Source organism: Neolamprologus brichardi, chromosome 20 (assembly GCF_056152115.1).
Source record: "Neolamprologus brichardi isolate AB-2024 chromosome 20, ASM5615211v1, whole genome shotgun sequence".
Classification (NCBI taxonomy): Eukaryota; Metazoa; Chordata; class Actinopteri; order Cichliformes; family Cichlidae; genus Neolamprologus; species Neolamprologus brichardi.
Genome location: NC_142123.1, coordinates 879,147 through 899,923, shown reverse-complemented (window position 1 = coordinate 899,923; position 20,777 = coordinate 879,147). Strand labels below are relative to the sequence as shown.

General features: G+C 42.7%; 2 protein-coding genes and 1 non-coding gene across 4 annotated transcripts; all 3 read left to right on the top strand.

The window, feature by feature from the left end:
* Window positions 1-198: 198 nt before the first annotated feature.
* uba1 (ubiquitin-like modifier activating enzyme 1) lies at window positions 199-14,264 on the top strand. 2 transcript variants are annotated; one of them, XM_087833356.1, is made up of 26 exons: window positions 199-414; window positions 3,490-3,606; window positions 3,686-3,744; window positions 3,848-4,016; window positions 5,241-5,375; window positions 5,459-5,565; window positions 5,648-5,738; window positions 5,869-6,001; window positions 6,089-6,186; window positions 6,349-6,495; window positions 6,726-6,902; window positions 7,118-7,225; window positions 7,315-7,395; window positions 8,082-8,234; window positions 8,729-8,894; window positions 8,987-9,183; window positions 9,561-9,625; window positions 10,023-10,218; window positions 11,062-11,136; window positions 11,222-11,411; window positions 11,556-11,641; window positions 11,999-12,091; window positions 12,347-12,538; window positions 12,841-12,942; window positions 13,029-13,129; window positions 13,216-14,264. In XM_087833356.1, the coding sequence occupies exons 2-26, from the start codon at window positions 3,490-3,492 to the stop codon at window positions 13,349-13,351; spliced, it is 3,174 nt and encodes a 1,057-aa protein (XP_087689482.1). In that variant the 5' UTR covers window positions 199-414; the 3' UTR covers window positions 13,352-14,264. The 2 variants fall into 2 exon arrangements, with proteins under 2 accessions (XP_087689482.1, XP_087689484.1); XM_087833358.1 differs by lacking the exon at window positions 199-414 and adding an exon at window positions 1,792-2,026.
* LOC118453872 (small nucleolar RNA U6-53/MBII-28) lies at window positions 12,629-12,750 on the top strand. The gene has a single exon (XR_004843476.2). It is a non-coding gene; the product is annotated as a small nucleolar RNA U6-53/MBII-28 (small nucleolar RNA).
* Window positions 14,265-14,792: 528 nt separating the features above from the next.
* arhgef3l (Rho guanine nucleotide exchange factor (GEF) 3, like) lies at window positions 14,793-19,655 on the top strand. Its single transcript, XM_006785700.3, has 13 exons — window positions 14,793-14,987; window positions 15,318-15,366; window positions 15,490-15,534; window positions 16,064-16,117; window positions 16,214-16,321; window positions 16,408-16,566; window positions 16,962-17,024; window positions 17,112-17,208; window positions 17,633-17,709; window positions 17,868-18,125; window positions 18,741-18,911; window positions 19,087-19,279; window positions 19,408-19,655. The coding sequence occupies exons 1-13, from the start codon at window positions 14,950-14,952 to the stop codon at window positions 19,653-19,655; spliced, it is 1,560 nt and encodes a 519-aa protein (XP_006785763.1). The 5' UTR covers window positions 14,793-14,949.
* Window positions 19,656-20,777: the final 1,122 nt, after the last annotated feature.

The window sequence follows — 20,777 nt, the reverse complement described above, 5'->3', positions numbered from 1 at the left end:
TCTTGTTTCTAAATATACAACTAAACCACAAAGCAGTGTAATATTCAGTACGCTTTATCTTCTAGATGGGATGTGTGAGCGTTAACGATTAATTAAAAGACAGAGCAGACACAAACCAATCATATTCATTTTCAATTAACCCCAAGACCCAGAATGATGGTTGTGCCTGTAACGTGCACATGTTGCTGCTTTGCTTTGCTTTCAACTGAAATAGAGTGAGGGGAAACGGTTTGGGAACAGCCGGACAGGCAGCCGTCCAGCGGAAAAAACTCACACAGAGCCCGCCACCGTGACACACTTTTCACTTTGCAGTCAGTGGCGGTGTTGAATTGTCACCTTGGTTGTTGTTTTTCTTTGCTTAAGCAGAAGCCGATTTTTAATACTCCAGATCAGGCCGAGTAAATATCGGATGTGGTAAGTTCTGCACACTTGTGTAAGCTCTCGTCCTGGTTATGTTAGCCTCAGCTAGTTTGCTAATGTTAGCTAGTTAGCTAACATAGCGGCACAAGAAGGGGAAAAAGTCGCTGGGTGGCTAGATAGCTCGAAAGCTAGCCGCACACAAGCTAACAACTACGCAGTCTTTTGATGTGCGTTATCGGTAGTCGTTAATGTTAGTTGCAGACGGCTGAGCGAACCATTTAAGCTCCTTGCTCCGCTAACGGTAGCTAACAAGGCACTGACACGTAACTGTTAACGGCAAATTAGCATTTGCACGTTTTTATGTGCACGGGGTTGCTGTTTTAATTAATTTTAGGCGATAAATAACGTTAATGGTAGCTAGAAGGCTAGTTGCTTCAAACATTTGATGGATACTACGTTGAAAGACAGACACGAGCTAACTGGCATCACGAGCGTACATGCTGGCACTATTTTTTTCCTCGTATATCCGTTTGTATATGTAGGGTTCCCGTTTCGATAGCACGTTTATCGGCGTTATCACAGTAACCCAACACTGGCTAGTCTCTCTGTTTAGCTTGTCAAGTTAAGCAGCCTATTATTCGGGCATCATTGATATTCGTATGCTTCAGTTCAAAGCATTTTCTAGTTGGAAGATGAAAATAGGGGATCACCTCGACATGTGTACCCGACTATATGCGGCCCACTCTTTTTTTTTTTTTCCTGGGCCTTTGTCATTTACTAGGCACCCCCTCCCCCAATACTCTTCTGCAAGGAATGCTCACCCCTAACCTCAGTGTGACTAAAAGGCCCAGACGCTCAGCATCACTAGCTAATACATACATACACTATCCGACTTGAGTAGTGATGATAATTGCTGAATTCATAAAATAGTCAAAACAATCGGTGTTTTAAGTGGAATGTAGCAAATAGTGCTCCAGTGAGAGGATATCTAATGGGGTTTAACTGTGAAATGTGTTCTTTCTGATGGTGCATTGTTGCAAGTTTGATGTTCAGCTTTGTTTATGGAGTTCACATGAAGATGACTGGTCCTTGCTAATCTGCCTCTGAAACAAAGGTGTTGTTACTGATGAGTTACATTCAGCTCGGTTAAGGGGGAATCCTTTCATGCAATGGTCTCAGACATACCCGCAATTATTTTTCTCATTAAGTGATGTTTTTTTCGCTAGATTATTGGAGATCCTACTGTTCATTGTACAGTAAGATACTTGGCATGCATCCTCTCGTAGCGAGGGCGGGATCAACGCGCTTTAGCTTGGGCTTGAAGAGCCAATGAGCCGAGGACCTGGATGAGCAGCGTGCTTGCAGCCACCCTTTCCTGTTGAATATTTCAGCCCCTGCGTCACAGCTCCTCCGCCCCTTTCTCCCCATCTGCCATTTTGGTTTTGTTCCTGTCTGCAGTCGCAAAGCCAGCAGCGCAATTACATAGGAGAGACTATCGGCACAACGACATAGTGACTCGACAATATAGTGCAGACCACCCCAATCCCGCATCGCGTTTCTTTTCTCTGTACAAATCGTCGAATATACAATCAGCGTTTTTACTGACAGCTACACACAGCAGGAGAGGAGCGGGTTCGCATTGGGAAGGGACCGAGAAGGATTATTGGTAAGGAAAGGGAAATCAATGGAGCACGAGTGTAGTGGCTTGGCTTGAATTCGCGGTGTTTATGTTAAGTGACAAAGTTAAATTGTCTTTTTGTTAGACGCTTAGACATTTAGCCATATCCATATAGGAGCTGTGGTAGACTACTGTCAAATCCGTCTCCAGTGCGAGGTCGGTTGGAGTGTAGCCACAGCTGCTAGCTTGTAAAATTGTGTTCCGCACTGAGGGTAATGCAGGCCTAGGCCGAGCTGCTAATGGATAAGCTGACAAGCTGGTGTTTTCTTCCCTCTAAGTTATTAATGTTTAGACTCTGTCCACTTGCCAAATCACTTAACCGATTAGTTGCTCGGAACCTACTTAGTTTTCTATTGGTGCTGTTATCTGACAGTTGATTAATATTTTTCCACACGTTGAGATCTTTAAATCGACTGCTACCCGCTAACGTTTTCTAGTAGGATTGGCAAACTACAGTAACAGCCGGGCGGCTTTGCTGTATCATGCCGGACGCCTTCATTTTCGGTTTTGTCAAGCGCGACCGTTCGGCTAACGGTGATATGAAGGCTATTTTAGGCTGGTTGCAGTCGTATGAAAATTTGCCCAGGCCTCGTCATAATTTAAAGTCGTAGAGAGGGTTATAAACTGATACGTGTGCCTTGGGAAACGCACGGAAGTTGGCGCCGCATTGGATGCGGAAATTGTGCCCGACCTTTTTTTTTTTTTTCTGTGCACCTAGAATGTGTTTGAAAACCACTGCGGCCCTCCGAGTGCAGAGATTTACCGCGACTACTGCGTTAATCAGAAATCTAAATACATAAGTAAATGCGTTGCTATTAAATGTTGCCGTTTAGAGCTTTCTTGTAACGTCGCCATCTACAACTTAGTTGCAGCACAGTATGGTCCTTGTGTCCGCACCTGCCAGCCATTGTGTGGTGTTGCTCAGTTTACCGCAGTGAACTTTTAATGATTCAGCTCTTTTCCGTGAAACATGTTGGGTGTCGATAAATACCAGGAAAAAAACAATAGAAGTATCTAAACAAACCTGTGCTTTCTGTGTGTATGAAAGAACCGTAATGCTATTCATGTCTCTTCCAGCCTCAGTTCGTTTTCTAGCAGATTTGTGTTTGGCCTGAAGCCAGCCCAGCTGCTCTCTAGGCTAAAAATCCTCTCTTCAAATGAGGGGGACTGGTTAGCCTTTAGTTTAGCTACTTATTATAATGGAACCATAGCAATGAATTATAAAATTACTAAAGTTTATATGAATTGGAATGAGTTGGCTTCTGAGAACATTCAGGAAACCCAAGCTTGTTGACAGTGTGCTGTCTTTCTCTTTTTCTTAATGATGTAAAATGTCTTTCTTTTATTCTGGATTTATTACAAACTACCAAAAATGTTATAGGGCAGTTGTTAACTGGTAACATTCGTGTGCTTGAATGACAACTTAATTTATGATGGTGGTTAATGCACAGATGTCCAGCTCGCCGCTGTCCAAGAAGCGTCGCTTGTCAGGAACAGAGACGAAGACGGGATCCCACTGCTCCTCCTCTAACTCTGTCAGAACTGATCTGTCCCACACACCTGCCAACGTGAGTGCAAACACATTTACTCTATAGAGTGAGTAGAACTTGTAACGTAAACTGATTGCACTTCCTGTTGTTTTCCCAGGGCATGGCTAAGAATGGCAATGATGCTGAGATCGATGAAGGCCTGTACTCAAGACAGCTGTAAGCTTCTTCTTTTTCCTTTTTGTGATGTTGGACTTCATCGTTATTGGGCTTGACATCTACCAATACATAATGTTGCCAATGGTTCTTTGTCATTATTTAGTTACGTGCTGGGCCATGAAGCTATGAAGCGCATGCAGAACTCCAATGTCCTCATCTCTGGTATGAGAGGCCTTGGAGTTGAGATTGCCAAGAACGTGATCCTGGGAGGAGTTAGAAGTGTCACTATACATGACGAAGGAGTTGCAGAATGGAGAGACCTCTCTTCCCAGGTGTGTGAAAGCACAGATGTTTTAATTTAAAATTTTTGCAGTAGTTTATTTTTCCCGATTAAGTTACACAAGGAAATTGCAGTTTGTGGACTCGCCTGTTGTCTGAGCACGATTCCAAAGTGCACTGTGGCTTTATCTATTGAGTTGTGTGTTGTTGTGTATTGCTAACATCCAGAAAGGGTACTAAAGCCACCCCCACCCTTGCTAACCATGAGCTGACCCAGATTTACCAGTGGGTGGCCTCTTCCCTGGTTCATGATCGTAGTACAGCCAGTCTATTAAAGGACATAATTTCAGCAGAGTAGATTGCTTTTATTTGTCTGTTAAATCCTGTTATATCTCATCAAACTGCAAACATGTATGAACAGATTCCTTGGGTGGTAACTTGAGGCATTTTTCTGGTGTTGTTGCTGCAGAAGTGTCATCGTGGTTAGACACAGATTTTAAGACTCGCTTGGGAACGTGGTCATTTTTATACGAATGATGTTGCGATGTGACATTTTTTCATTTAAAAAGATATACTGGTGTTGTGGCTTATATTATAAGACACACCCCTAATTTATTTACAGGGCAGCTTAAGTGTATTGCATTTGCATTTTACATTTGTGTTTTCAATTATGTGATTCGGTCTCAATAACAGAAATATGGAAAAAGAAATGGTTAACCTGTAGTTTAAGAAAGCTCTTATTGTTGATGTGCTTTAGAAGCTCAAATAATGGTTTGAAGTTTTGAGACCAAATTTTACATTTAGTCTATATTTCATTTTACCTTAAATAAACTTGGTTTTCTCTGGGCTGACAGTCCAAACTGGTTTAGGGCAAATGAACCAGCCAAGACCACTTAACAATATAATGTTAGTCCACTTCCAAACTGAGTTGGGTGGGATTTCTTCTCTTCTCAGCAAATCTAATCACTGCATAAATATAACAGCATAACTACAAATAAAATTCATCTGCTCTTGATAACCATTTTATTGTTATGGACTTAAGCGTGAGAATGCAGGGAGTATACTGTGATCAGTCAAGCCGTTTAAGTGGTAATCTGTCGTTTTTATCCTCTTTGACACATTCTGAAGTCCTTTCAAAAGAAAAGGCGGACCCACAGAAGAATATGGCTAAACGCACTGAGTCAATGTTATTCACTAGAATATTCCTTAATGTCATGTTTGGCTATAGTATTGGCAGTTATTGCTTAATGACAGCATCAGTATTTCTGTATGGCTAGTTTTACCTTCGGGAGGAGGACCTGGGCAAGAACAGGGCAGAAGTGAGTCAGGCCCGCCTGGCTGAACTGAACAGCTATGTTCCTGTGACTGGTTACACTGGACCACTGACTGAAGACTACTTGACCAAGTTCCAGGTATAAATTTAGCATAAGAAAACTCCCTAGTCATTTTACCATTTCGGAAAGAGTTTTTAATTTTGTCTTATTTTGAAATCTAGGCGGTAGTGCTGACTAACTCAACTCTGGATGAGCAGCAGACTCTAGGAGAGTTCTGCCACAGCAAGGGAATCAAGCTGATTGTTGCAGACACTCGTGGTCTGTTTGGGTAAGATTAAGACTCTGTTTAGTGTTCACATGTGTTCACCGTCAGCGTCTAATGTTTTTGTGCTCTAATTTCTCTTTTGTAGTCAACTTTTCTGTGACTTTGGAGAAGAGATGATTGTCTATGACACCAATGGAGAGCAGCCATTAAGTGCTATGATTTCCATGATCACAAAGGTTAGTTTTGGTTCTTTTATCCCCCCTGACAATGCTGATCTTTTTTTTTTAACTACTACCTGCTTTTTAGGAGTAAATTAAAGCTTCATGGCAGCTGTGCCTGAAAAGTTGCACATTTTGGTTTCCCCAGGACAATGCAGGGGTCGTGACATGTCTGGATGAAGCTCGTCATGGCTTCGAGAGTGGAGATTATGTTACGTTTACTGAGATTCAGGGTATGACTGAGCTCAATGGTTGCAAGCCGGTCGAAATTAAAGTTCTTGGTAAGATCACTCTTTTTCTTGAATTGAATACATTTGGTCACTCTGTTATGAGTTTACAAGTTCATGCAAAGTCCTGTATTTTACTAGGTCCATACACCTTCAGCATCTGTGACACAAGTGGCTTCACAGATTACATAAGAGGAGGAATCGTTTCCCAGGTTAAAATGCCCAAGAAGATCAGTTTTGTAAGTAGCTGCCACTTTGCACATGAAACTAGCATTATCTCATTTCCACAGATGGTGTAGTGTGAATTCTCATGATAATACCAATATGACCTTACCGTCTGGCATTGCTGTCACCAGTGGAAAAGCCCAGCTTCACTACCTTGCGTTTCTTTCCCTGTTCAGAAATCTGTCTCCTCATCGCTGGCCGAGCCAGAGTTCCTGATGACAGACTTTGCCAAGATGGAGTTTCCAGGACAGATGCACCTAGGCTTCCAGGCTATCCACGCCTTCCAGAAAAAACACGGCCATCTTCCAGCACCTTGGAGCCAGGTACATATCACTCATGATGGTGGGAATATTCTGTTATTTGAGAAATCGGTTGCTCCAATTTACCTTTCCTTTTTTTTTAAAAGTGGGATCTTCTTGGAAAGGGAACCACTTTGATTAGATGCTTGTGCTAAAATAAAATAGTTCTGCATAAAAAGTGCAGCACAACAGCAAAAATAAAGTCTGTTTATAGTTAATATTTTGTAATTTACCGTGAACTGTGTGCATTCCAGGCGGATGGTGAAGAGCTCTTGGCATTGGCCAAAGACCTGAACTCTGCTCAGACTGGCTCGGCCAAAGTGGAACAGCTGAACGAATCTCTTATCAAAAAGATGTCGTATGTTGCTGCTGGTGACCTGGCCCCTGTCAATGCCTTCATTGGAGGGCTGGCTGCACAGGAAGTGATGAAGGTCAGTGGAAAGCTGTGTGCAAATTGAAGATGAAAGCTTTACAATATTAACTGTAGTTGTTCTTTATATTAAAGACAAATCTATTTTAATCAACAGGCACTGATAAGCCCGTTCTTATCAATGCTTGTGAAGAGTCATTTTACGTTGGGTGTGATTAGACGTGTTTTGAAACGGAGAAGGTTTTCCTGTATTTCATGTGCTGTTTGATGTTTTAGGCATGCACGGGAAAATTTATGCCGATAATGCAATGGCTGTACTTTGATGCCCTGGAGTGCTTGGCTGAAGAGGAGGGATTCATGCTCACAGAGGAAGAGTGTGCCCCTGTAGGTGTTCAAAGCATATTCAAAATGCAAGTACTGAATGTAGTTGCAATAAATGATGGTGCTAAATTTGTTACGTCTTTTTCTCCAAGAAAAACTGCCGATATGATGGACAGATCGCAGTGTTTGGCACCAAAATGCAGGATTTGCTTGCCAAACAGCGTTACTTCTTGGTGAGTGTCAGTGTAAAAGTTCTGTTACCGTCTTCAATTTCCTGTTACTAGGAAGTTTTTAAAAATAAGGTTGCCAAAAAAATGTTGTGCAAAAGACAAAAAGTTAAATACCTTTATCCCACTATAAAATACTACGAGCTAAAATCTGATGAATAATATTTCTTGGTGCTGTTCTCAGGATGCTACGGGAAATGGATCTTATGAGATCTTTAGTGGTAGTGTTTATCTTTTGTTCTTGTGCCTAAAATTGTCCAACAGAAAGTTCATTCTTGTTTGAATGCTCAGTTGAGTTTTTTTTTTTTGTTTATTTATAATTTGATTTAATTGCACGGTGACAAAGAACACTGTCAGGTCTTCATTCATGGGCAGTTATTTACTATTTGAGTGTGAGTGAGTGAGATGGTGGCAGCTGCATCTAAGCCAAAATATATCAGCTGTTAGTTCTTTGTCTCATAATTGGCACAATAGTGTATTGACACTGCCATGTTAATTGAGTGCCACCCACCTTGTCCCAGTGCATGTCAGAGCTGTTGGGTTTAACCTTTCTGGTGGGAATCCGGCAAAACGACTGTCAGCTTTTCCCACTAACCATAAGCATTCCTCTGACATTGAGTCACACGTGTAAATGGAAGGTTCACGTATGACGAACCGTTATAGCTTTATTCACAAATTTCTAATCCCTCCAGGTTGGGGCTGGTGCCATTGGTTGTGAGCTGCTGAAAAACTTTGCCATGATTGGACTGGCTACTGGGGAGGGAGAGGTCATCGTGACTGACATGGACACCATAGAAAAATCGAACCTCAACAGGCAGTTCCTCTTCAGACCTTGGGATGTCACGGTCTGTATCATCTTAACTCGTTTGATGAACTCTATTGATCGATGTTTCCGCTCTTTATGGCTTTCCTGTAACACCGAAGTGCACTTATAGATTATGTTTTGTATGTTGATAGAGGCAATTTAAAATTCATTGTGTGTGTGTTCGTGTTCTTAAAGTTTAAAAAGTCAAAGCAAATTTACCAGCTCCTAACAAACTGAGACTTGAGAGCAGCTTTGTACCTGTAGTATCACTGGACTACTAAATGCTAGTATGCACTATCAGTTAATCTGAGGTTATCTGATGCCCAAAAGAAACTGATAGGAGGAACCCTCACCTGACGTAAGCTGTTGGACACCAATATTTTTAAAGGAGTGCACATTTTGTTGTGTCCCTGGAAAAGAAAGCGTTGATGTGGACAGCAGTGACCTCTGTACAGAATGTCTCTGATCTTTGTTCTTTTGGTCACCTATGATAATGTTATTAGTGAGTTGACTGTTTAGTGTGTGTGTTAACAGAAAATGAAGAGTGACACGGCTGCTGCTGCAGTGAAACTGATGAACCCGGCAATCAAGATCACAGGTCACCAGAACAGAGTGGGCCCTGACACAGAAAGGATCTACGATGACGACTTCTTTGAAAGCCTCGATGGAGTTGCCAATGCACTGGACAACGTTGATGCACGTAAGAGATGATGAGACATTAAGAATAACTGCTTAACTAACTAGGGGAACAATGGATTCAGTAAAAAATGTGCGTTTTCCTCTAATGTTCAGGGATGTATATGGATCGGAGGTGTGTGTACTATCGTAAACCCTTACTGGAATCAGGCACTCTGGGTACCAAAGGCAATGTCCAGGTTGTGATCCCTTTCCTCACCGAGTCCTACAGCTCCAGTCAAGATCCACCTGAGAAGTCCATCCCCATCTGCACCCTCAAAAACTTCCCAAATGCCATTGAACACACGCTGCAGGTTAGTATATACACAGAGAGAGTCTCAGTGAGATTTGCCAGGCAGGATCAAATCTGACGCTTGGAGTCAGCGAAGCCCACAAACTAGTATTGAACAGCCGTACAGAAACCTTTATGTTAATCTTTACTTAAAAGGCTCCACCTGGTGCACCAACTACACAATGCACAAGTGTAATAGATGAGTTAATCACTTCAGCACTAAATGCTTCAGATAATTTTATTGCATTACCTGTTTCTTCATATACTTTATATCTTCATATAGGTTTTTGTTTTTAAACAGCACTGTGTGTGGTTAGTGTGTCACAGTGTGGAAATATTGTAGGTTTACCAAATATTTTGTACTTCTGTTATTGAACTGCTGTGGTTCCTTCTGTGCAGTGGGCCCGCGATGAGTTCGAGGGACTATTCAAACAACCCCCAGAAAATGCCATGCAGTACCTCACGTATGTCGCTTTTCCTTGTTATTCTATCACCTGTCAGCATTATACTGATTTATATGCTGGGCTCCTTTATCATAGAAATTCTTCATTGATAAAATTACTTTTCATTAGTGGACAAATTTCCTCATAATTTAGTCTCATAAGTGTTTGTGGATTGTTGGTAATTCAGTACTTATAAACTTGTATAACTTGCCTTTCAACTAAGAATCAATGTTGTAAATGTCACCGCCCCCTCTTGGTTCTCGTGGCACCGTTGAGCTGTCTTCTTGTAACATCTAACCCAAACCTCATGCTCGAAATTTATAAAATCAGCCTGCAGAGTAAATGGTTTAAAAAAAAGATGACGGCTCTTCACATCGTGGAAACTAGTCAATGAGGTTTATAATTTCCGTTCTTGCAGAGATCCCAAGTTCATGGAGCGTACTCTGAAGCTTCCAGGAGCTCAGCCTGCGGAGGTGCTGGAGGCTCTTTATAAGAGTATTGTCACAGATTGCCCCCAAAACTGGGCTGACTGCGTAGCTTGGGCTCGCAACCACTGGCAGTGTCAATACAGCAACAACATCCGCCAGCTACTGCACAACTTCCCACCAGATCAGGTACAAAGTGAAGGTGCTACGAGATGAATATCAGTTTGATCTGTTTCACCCGTCTTACCAGCTGTTTGCAGCTATAGTTGCATTGGTGGTATTTATTTCAGCAACAAGAAAAGTGTCATTTTTCATACAGTATTAGAATATTTTAACTTATTCAACAGATTACATGAAAATGTAACTTCTGCAATGGCCGCACGTTATGTCTGCAAACCTTCTGTTTTTGAGCTCTGCAGGTCGGCTCAGTGACACCAAATGTAGCGAGAGATGCTGCTGCGTGTTACAGCATGTGTTAGCACAGAGTAGCATAGCAGCTGATAATCTGATTTAGCTTATAGCATGAAAGTTGTCACAAACATGCTAAACCATACTCGGACCGTGATACTGGTTTTGAACATTTCTAAAATCGTTCGATGGCAGATAGATGATTTTAGTAAGTCATAAAAACATTGTCATGATTAAGAGACTTTTTACATAAAAGTAAACTACTTTACACTCTTGTGTAAAGACAGTTTGGGGCTTCCTGTTTACTTATTCATGCCAGTTTGTACATCTCATTTCCCCTGAAAAGCCATTTATAGATGGTGGGCATACATTAGAAACAGCAGAAATTACAAACGGCAGTTTGAGGTGCTGCGTATCTATTGCACGAAAGGCTGCCTAGTGGCTCAGTCAGCAGCACTGACGCTGAACCACAAAACCCTAGTTTGCATCTGTAGTTTCTCACCCCCCTTCCTGTCATTTATCCACGGTTTCCTGTTTAATAAATATGCAATTGACACAAAAATGACAAAATGGACATGAAAGGTTTCCATTATAGCACTTCTACATTTATCATCTGTCTTTTAGCTCACTAGTTCCGGTGCTCCCTTCTGGTCTGGTCCAAAGCGATGTCCTCACCCATTAGAATTCAGCACTAGCAATGTAAGTATGCCGCTGTCAATTAAAGGTTAATATTACCTGAGTCTAGTCCAGCCAGGCTCAAACTAGTGAATGTTCTTGTTTTCAGGAGCTGCATATGGACTATGTTGTGGCAGCAGCCAACCTGTTTGCTCAAACGTACGGCCTGCAGGGCAGCACCGATCGTGCAGGTGTGATCAAGATCTTGCAGGATGTCAAGGTGCCCCCTTTCACCCCACGTTCAGGAGTTAAAATCCACGTCTCTGATCAGGAACTGCAAAATAACAATTCCTCTATTGGTATGTTCACATGTGGTTGTGCAATAAAGCATATTTTGGGGGGGATGTTACATCAGCTAAGAGTTGTTTGTGAATCATGACTGAGTCATGTGTCATTGTGGATGCTTTGACAGTAATGCAACCATTGATCTTGTGATTATGCAGATGATACCAAACTGGAAGAGCTGAAAGCCATGTTGCCTTCACCAGAGTCCTTCCAGTTCAAACTCACCTCCATTGACTTTGAAAAGGTAAGGCATCTCCTTTTGTCAGCTTTAATGACGATAAATAAAATTTTTTTAATTTATTACAGTTGCCAGTAGCAAAGCTGGTCAGTGGCATTGAGGACTTTGTTCTTTTTATCTGAAAGATTCAATAAAACGCAGCATCTGGCTTTGCAGTGAGGCCAAACCTAGTCTGTTAATAATAATGAGAGTAAGAAGGTATTGTTTCCATAGCTTTCAAGACTAACTCTGCTTAGATGCCTTTAAGTGGTGCACTGCCAAAACATTGTAACCCTCACGCTAGAATTTCAACCTATTAATATAACTTTAGTCAACACTGCTGGTACTTTTGGTTTGTAATGGCCGTGGCCTATATGTTAATAGGATGATGACACCAACTTTCACATGGACTTCATCGTGGCAGCCTCCAACCTGAGAGCAGAGAACTATGACATCCCTCCCACAGACAGGCACAAGGTAAGACAACAGACGTAGCTGCTCTCACACTGGTATTATTGGAAAATGTGCCTGCTAATGGTATTCGTTTTGTAATAGTAATGAAAAACATTTGAGCGTGCACTCTGTGAAAACAAACAACTTCAACTCAACCTCAGAAATTTACATTTAGTTTTTTTCTCTCTATGTATAAATAAAGTTTGGGGGATGTTTTTGTTGTTGTTGTTTGTTTTTTGTTTGTTTTCCTTCATCACTGTCCTTTTAATCACCAAACAGAGCAAACTGATAGCTGGTAAGATCATCCCTGCTATCGCCACTACCACAGCAGCAGTTGTCGGCCTGGTGTGCTTGGAGCTCTTCAAGATTATCAAAGGACACAAGAAGCTGGAGTCCTACAAAAATGGCTTCATGAACTTGGCCCTGCCTTTCTTTGCCTTCTCTGAACCCATTGCTGCTCCGAAACACAAGGTAAGCAAATACGTTACCACTTGCTGAGATTTTAAAAAGATGTGCACGATGTCTGCGTTGTAGAGAAATGTTTAACTCCAGTATAATAAACTCCTGTGATGATTCAGCCATGCTAATACTGATGCACCAGTCAGATGCATTCGGCACTGCCTGGGTGTAAGTGAGTTCAGCTCGTCTTCTCACACTGATGGCATCAGTGTGTGCTGAGGAGAAATTTTAATGTAATAACTGGTTATCTTATTGAGCTTATAATTAATATTAAATATGTATATACTTAAAATACATTGTTGCTGTTTTCACAGTACTATGAAATTGACTGGACGCTGTGGGATCGCTTTGAGGTCACAGGACTGCAGCCCAATGGGGAAGAAATGACACTCCGACAGTTTCTGGATTACTTTAAAGTATGTTGAGCTCCTGGTTTGTTTTTCTCCACACTGACATGTTCTTGGCATTCAATGAACCACTGTCTGTTTCTGTTCTTTATTAGAACGAGCATAAGTTGGAGATCACCATGCTTTCTCAGGGAGTGTCCATGTTGTATTCGTTTTTCATGCCTGCTGCCAAACTTAAAGAGAGACTGGACCTACCGTGAGTGCACGTGCATACACCTGCTTCCTTGTTTGCATGCTGGAGTTTTAAAGTTTGTATTCACTGGTTTTCTTTGTGTCCTGCAGTATGACGGAGATTGTGACAAAGGTGTCCAAAAAGAAGCTGGGCAAACACGTGAAAGCCCTGGTGTTTGAGCTATGCTGTAACGACCTTTCAGACGAGGACGTGGAAGTGCCCTATGTCAGATACACCATCCGCTGAGCTCCGCACTGAGCCCACCCGCAGGAGGGTGGGAGTTACAGGGGGGAGATGGGGATGGGGGTGTTCTAAGTGAGGAGCTAAAATGGGGATGGGGGTGCGTGGGTTGATCCAGGTTGGCTGTATTGGATCAATCAGTATTTTTTTAGGCCTGTGGTTTGTGTAAACCTGTGCCTGAGTGTACATAGCCCCAGTAAGCTGAATTAAGAATAACTGTATATGTTAAGAATCCAGTTGGTTCTTGGCTGTGGGAACAGGGGTGTCACTGGAGGAAGGGAGCACGTACACTGGACATCCTGATGTTTCTCAAAAGCAAAATTGATAAGCCTTAGTGGTCTCTTGGTACTCCATATCCAACCAGTGTCCCTAAAAACATCTCTTATTGGCCTTCAGCAGTAATGGAGGTTTTTGTTTTTTAATCGAATCCACCTTCTTCCCTCCACTATACTTGCTCTCTCCCTCTTCCAGCCTCTGTCTCATAGACACAGTCCCACATTAGTTTCTTTTGTTTTGTTTTTTCTTAACATATGCACCTAATTAATATGTAAAAGGTCAGCCCAGGAGACACCAATAAGCCCAAGCCTTTCCTGACTGGATATCTGACGATCTCACACCACCTGAATACCCCTGCCAGTGTGAGGTACCCCTACACCCTCATTAAACCCACTCTGTGGCTTTGGGAGGGGTTCATGCACATGACATTGGTTTTCTCTTTCTCTTTATATTTTATGTGTTTTGTTATTTTCTATTTTATTTTTTGGGGTGGTTGGACAGAGTTTTGGCGCACACACGTGGTAGATCCTAAACTGTCTTTCTACTTTGTTAACTCCAAATGACTTAACTGTAAGAACAGGGCAACGAGATGTATCTTGAAACGGGAGCACTTAGTGTGATAGTGAATAAAGATGTAAAAACATACTGAAGAAGATTGTGTGGTTATTTTTGACACACACACACACACACACACACACACACACACACACTGACCGTTTCCAACTGACTCAGTTTGACATGTGGTTAAATTTCAGCGTCATTCAACTATGTTAAAGTGTCAGAGGTTTGTTTTTCCTGTCTGACCTGCTTCGTGTTAATGAGAAGTTTCATTATTAAACACATCCGGGAAATGCTGCCTGAATACCAAGATACCAAACGACAGTGAAGAGTAATCAGATTTCTTTTTTTCTTCCCCTTTTACTCCGGCGTTAAAGTAAATCATCTGTGATGGCGTTTTGAATTTATAAATGTAGGCAAAGGATAATTTTATATTTTACTAATCTCACACAGGAGGAAGTATGTCGTACTTTAGTGTGCGAAGTGCTTAGTTTAAATGCATGTTTGATAAGTTTTGCGTAAGGCTTTGAACGCTCCTCCCTGACGAGCGGATACGTGAATGTGTGCAACTCTAAAGGATGTGGTCGACTGTGAGATGAGGAAGAAAGTGAGGAGGAAGGAGTACACTGAACTCTCAACACGCTTCCTGCAAACAACTCGCTGTAAACGACCCAAACAAAGACAGGACGGGTGTAAATTTGGATTATTTGACCGTTTGTGATTTTGAGAACGTGTCATGATTCGGTAAAGATGCACTGAAGAGAGAAACGATGGAAGTGGAGGAGACTGGTGACAAAAGGACTTCCTGGTACGATACCTTTTGCATTATTTTGCTTCCACCTTGGGCTGCTCTGTTACAAATTGGTGCTGAAAAATATCCGTGTTTAATCGTACTTCGTGTTCTAAGTGTAAATTTTCTGTTTGTCACCAGCACGATTAAAAAAACTCATGTTACATATTTGTGCGACGTTGTGGAACAAAAACTCATTTTAATGTACTTTGCTAGAGCGCGGCGCATAAACAAGTCGTTTGAATGTACACTGCCTACTTAAGTGTTATTTTGAATGTATCACACAATAAGATAATTCCCTGTATGAGTGTTTAATTTGTGCCCAGTAAGAGCTTTTCTTCTTTTCAGGTCCGGCGTGCCAGCAGAGGGACACTCGGTCCTCTGTGATCATGCAGGGGTAAGCTGCGGCTTTGGTTCTTGCAGCTTCTTTTTCCTGCATTAAAAACTAACGTTTAAAAAAATGAATTATTGTCCTAAAAACAAGTCCAAGAAACTGACTTTCATACACTGCTGTCTTTAGAAGAAGAGAAAACAAGACCCTGAACCTGTGATCAGAATCTCAGAGGTGAGTACGAGACGCATCGATGCTGCTTCATGTTCGTTTCTCTGTTTCTCTGTAACGAGCGGAAGTTAGTCAACCTTACCTTTGTGACCACAATGCTGAGTGCAGAACTGACTGATGTGAGCGTTCAGCTTTGCAAACATGGACGTTTCTGCGAGTCTATAAATCGAGTTTGTCTCATTTTCTTAAATTCCAGCTCATGTCGGTTTATTTTCACCTTTCAGGTATTTTTTTTTTTTTTGCCAGCTGTACATCACAACATCCATACAATCCGAGGCTTTTTATTCACGCTGTTAAAGCGTTGCTTGAAATTAATGCACAGCTGATGTGGTTAGTGTGGCAAAAAGAAAGAGGCAGACATCTTGTTATTTCACTATAGAGGCACACTTTCAACCTTCTTCCTCTTTGAAAGACACACAGGAAATGAGAGATCTGCACCATGCAACATCTCGCCTCTCACCATCTTTGTCTTTCCACTTTCCTGAACTCACGTGTACCTCGAGTTGAGTTTTAACATTTTAACATGTTTCAGGACGAGGAGGGCGAGGATGAGTGTGAGATGACGTCTGACCTGAAGGAATCGGAGGTGAGGTGTTCTTGTGTTCAGTTAGGTTTGAATGAATGAACCGCAGCTTGTAGACTAGTTTGTGCAGATCTTAAAAATGTTTTTTGCTCACTTCAGGAGCCCAGTAACAAGAGGGTGAAACCTGTGGCAAAGTCCAACAGCCTGACCGGCGTCTTAAACCCTGTGAAGACCCCTGCTCTGAAGCGCATCGGCCAGTCTATTTCGGTAACAAACACTCGCAGTCACACAAAGTGACCGGTGAATGAGTTTTGGGGTTTCTGTATAACGGTCAGCTGCTCCTCTGTTCACAGCGGTCTATTAGTTTTCGTACAGAAGCTCGACCTTTGCCCACAGCCCCCCTGCGTTCACGGACAAAGGCCTCCTCGTTTCCACGTCGCCGCAACAGCCAGTGTTGGAGTGACACCGTGGAAAGTCACGATCTGACCGCAAAGGAAATCAAACGGCAAGAGGTGTGCTAAACAAAAACCTGTTATTAAAATACCTCGTTACTGTAGCAGAATATGTTCGGGGGGCCTGTATATGGGTCAAGTTGTGTGGCTGTGGTTGCAGTGTGGGCGGAGTCACTTGTACCTACTCTTCGTTTCTGTGAAGCTGCTCTTCATGGGTATTATGAAAGAGGATGTGAGCTGGCACTGAAGGCTCAACTTCCTTTATTGAACAATCAGCTGTGAGAGCTGGTGTTGTCTATTTAACTGACTTCTTATGCAACTCAACACACAGTGTGTGTGTGTGTGTGTGTGTGTGTGTGTGTGTGTGTGTGTGTGTGTGTGTGTGTGCGCTGATATCTTTGTTATCACACTGGCAATAACGTGCGCATTCGCTAACTGTTTTAAATGCCCTGCAGGTCATATACGAGCTCACCCAAGGAGAGAGACAGCTCATCGAGGACCTCAGTTTGGTTAAGAAGGTATCTGCTCACCGAAAGGCTCAACAAAGTCTTTAATCTGCTCACCTGCAGGCTTTTATATGCTAAACGCCCTGCGTCTGTTCCCAGGTGTACTACGAGCCCATGCTGAAGTTGGACATAATGACAGAGAGTGAGCTTGGGCAGATCTTCGGGACTCTGGACTCACTCATCCCCCTCCATCAAGGTAACTTTGTTTTTGTGCAGCTTGTGCTGCTATCTCGAGCTCCACTCATGCATCAACACACCAGCTCATTTCCTGAATGTGAAGCAATGAGGTGAAGTCTTGATAAAGTATAGGTTGTTGCAGTTCAGTGTCATTACATCACAATCTGAAATAGTTACAAGTAAACAGGAGCAGGTAAAGTAGTTTTACAGCACCATGTATTAACTGTTATGTAGGTATAATTTGAATTAAAGGCTCTTTATAAATAATTAAATAAAAACGTCTTCACTGCCCTGAAAAGAAACAATAAAATGGGAAGTTGTATTTATTTATTTATTTTTAGCAGTGCTGTATTTTTATGCACACTACTTGTTTTTGAGCTGTAGTAATAGTGAAATAAGGTCAGCACAACTTGAGTATCCTGTTTTCTTTGAATTCATATCAGATCTGCTGACTCGTCTTGAGCGCCTGAGAGGATCAGAGAAAACGGTTGGAGAGGTGGGGCCGACTTTAATGAACTGGGTGAGTCTCTGAGAGAAGAAAGATCAACCTTCAGCTTCTCTGGTTTTCCTTCTTAATCTTAACGTCATCTAAGCTCTGTCTTCATGTTTTCATCTTTCTTCCCCCTGACTTCACCTTCTTATCTCACTGCTGCGCTCTCGTCCCATGTTTCTCTGCAGTTTCCTTGCCTGGAGGCGTATGTTACATACTGCTGTAACCAGGTGGGAGCCAAAGCTTTGCTGGACCAGAAGAAGCACGAGAAAAGAGTGGAGCACTTTCTGCGTCTGTGTCAGGAGTCCTCGTTCAGCAGGAAACTGGACCTGTGGAACTTCCTGGATCTCCCTCGGAGCCGTTTGGTCAAGTACCCTCTGCTGTTGAAGGAGATACAGAAGTGCACTCCGCCAGACCACCCCGATGAAGACACGCTGCCGGACGCTGTGAGTTGGGCTCCTGCACAATCATTTACATCTGCAAGCATGTGAGAGAAATCACAGTTTAATCAGTGCCAGTCTGCAGCTGCAAAATACTGATCTCCACGTTATCAGGATGGTTGTAAGGTGTTGCTTTTAAATATAAAGCCTCTTTTTTGTTGCATCACATGCTGTAAATCCAAATTATTAGGTTGCATATTCACACATTTCTATCTATCAGTCTTCAAGTTAAAATACAGTATTTCCTTTTCTGCGTTGCACAGCAGCGCCTCCAGAGGGCAACAAGGCCAATTATTAATGTTTACCAGTATATTCACTAATCTGGCTCATCACGTTCACATTCACAGTTTGCAAAAGCAAATAAAAACATGACTCAGCAGTTAGTTCTGCATTTAAGATGCCTGCAGACTCTTTAAGGTTTCCTTTGATGGGGTTTGATGGAGGATACTGTTGACTGAACAAATGATGACACCAAACCACTTAAAACACGTTTAAATATGTTCTAAATATTCATAGTCAGACTCTTTTGGCTCCAGCCCAGAATTGTAGCCCTACAAGAAGGCAACAGGAAGGAAAGGACCCTGTGTTGATGACATGTTAAAACGTCTTGGTTGTGTTCAGTTGGAGTTGATCCAGAGCATCGTGGCGGAGGTGAATAAGAAGACGGGGGAAGCAGAGTGTCAGTTCTACAGGCGCGGCCTTTCCTACCTCGAAGAGGGCCAGAGAGTGCCAGAGATCCAGCAGTCCCGCTTCCTGTACTGCCACGGAGAACTCAAGAACAATAAGGGCCAGGTAGATGTTGTTTATTGGTCTTCACACTTTCATAATTTAAATGAAGATGCTAGAGTCATTTAAGAAGGGCAGGAGATGTTGGCTATTCAGATTCGAGAGCTCGAAAGTTTGCTCCTCTGCCTCAGAAACTGTGTCAGCTGTTTGCACATTTCTCCTGATCACTTGTCTCTGTCAGCGGCTGCATGTGTTCCTGTTCGAGCTGGTGTTGGTGCTGACGAGACCAGGAGAGGACAAGGACGGCGGTCAGGTGTTTAATGTGTACCGGCAGCCTCTGCCCAATGCCCTGATAAATCTGGAGGAGATCCCAGACGGCGAGGCTGCTGGAGGGGGCACCTTCAGAGGAGCCTTCACAGGGGGAAACGATAAAGGTAATACGATCTTTATTTGTTTTGTATTTGCTGGTGAATGCTGTGACACAAATAAGTGTCAGTAAGCCGTCCCCTGTTTTAGCTGAAGTGAAACTTTCCTCTCTCCTTCTCTTCTCTCCATCTTCTAGTGAAGAATTGTTTCCGCGTGAGCAGCAGAGGGCGCGCCAAAGCTCACTCGTACAGCCTGCAGGCCAACGACTCCTTCAGCAAGCAGCAGTGGATCACCTGTCTGCGCCAAGCCATCGTCCAGTCACGTGACAGGACAGCCCACACCAGCCAGTCACAGCTGTCCCCTCACCACGATCCCGCCCTGTATCACATAGCCGAGCTCAGCCTCAGCTCGGACACAGAAATGGCGGACCACACCAGCCGCTGACTGTCAGACTGAGCAGCACGTGTACATTGACTGTCTGCGAATGATGAATGTGTTTAGATATTTTCAACGATATTAATGTTCTTGTTTTATTTTTTCTGTCTGCAACTGCAGTGATCGCTGTATGAAGTGAGAACAGAACTGAATGTGAATTTACCAAAGAAAAAATTTGTTTTTGAGTTTGTATAATTAATAAACTGACACGTAAAAGATTGTTGAGGCACTCGTGGGAAAGTACACAAAGACCAGTCTAAGTATAGCCAACAAGATCTACAGAGAAAGATTAGAGCTGATTATCCTCCATCCCTCCCTCACACTCTCCCTCCTCTCACTGACGCCGGTGACAGGACAGAGGTAGACTTTCAGCTCGAGCCAACAGGCACACGCTGAAACAGTAGACGTCCCCTTATGCATTTTTAACAGCTCAGCAGATGATGGGAACAGTTGGGTTGGGACAGTTTGTCCACAGATAGAGTGACCGAGTGATCAGGTGAGTCCGCTCTGTTTGTTAGTCCTGCTACGTTTGACCGCCATCGTTTGCAAATTTACTTTGTTTGCAAATAAAGTGTTTACTGGTTACCTCAAAGTCAGTAACGTTTGCGTTGCTTAGATCTCCGGAGATGCCTCGTGTGTGTGACTGCTGTGTTATTGATTACATAACCAAGTGTTTTAATGTGTTGAGCTGAATCCAGCTCGAGTGATGTTTCCAAAAATGCTTTTAAAATGTGTAAAAACAAACATGTTCGTGTGTGGATGCAAACTTTCTGTGCTCTCCTGTGCGCCGTAGTAACGAGGCAGTTGTGTAATGGATCAACTTCTATTTAAGAGACGGGTGTAGCTTCAGAGACATTCACAGAGTTCTGTTTTTCTTCCCTTCAGCTGTAAATGTCATTTTTCTGAAAAGGAAAAAGTTCTCCATCATACTTCACTCACCAAAGAGGTGGATTACTTGTGAGACAGATTAGGCCTGTGTGAGACCACCGCGTCCGGCTCACCTCTGAGTCTGAATGTCAAATAAATTAGGAAGAACAACTTTCCCCATCTCAGGCGCAAACCATCTGGCTAGGATTTCTTTGGGAAGACCACCTTTCTATCTCAGGACCCATCCTGTCAGCGACTTTAGCC

Coding starts and splice junctions, on each gene's coding strand:
- uba1 (XM_087833356.1), top strand. CDS start 3,490: ATGTCCAGCTCGCCGCTGTCCAAGAAGCGTCGCTTGTCAGGAACAGAG. Junction 3,745..3,847: donor GGCCTGTACTCAAGACAGCT/GTAAGCTTCTTC, acceptor GTCATTATTTAG/TTACGTGCTGGGCCATGAAG. Junction 7,226..7,314: donor CAGAGGAAGAGTGTGCCCCT/GTAGGTGTTCAA, acceptor TTTTTCTCCAAG/AAAAACTGCCGATATGATGG.
- arhgef3l (XM_006785700.3), top strand. CDS start 14,950: ATGGAAGTGGAGGAGACTGGTGACAAAAGGACTTCCTG. Junction 15,535..16,063: donor CTGTGATCAGAATCTCAGAG/GTGAGTACGAGA, acceptor AACATGTTTCAG/GACGAGGAGGGCGAGGATGA. Junction 17,025..17,111: donor ACCTCAGTTTGGTTAAGAAG/GTATCTGCTCAC, acceptor GTCTGTTCCCAG/GTGTACTACGAGCCCATGCT.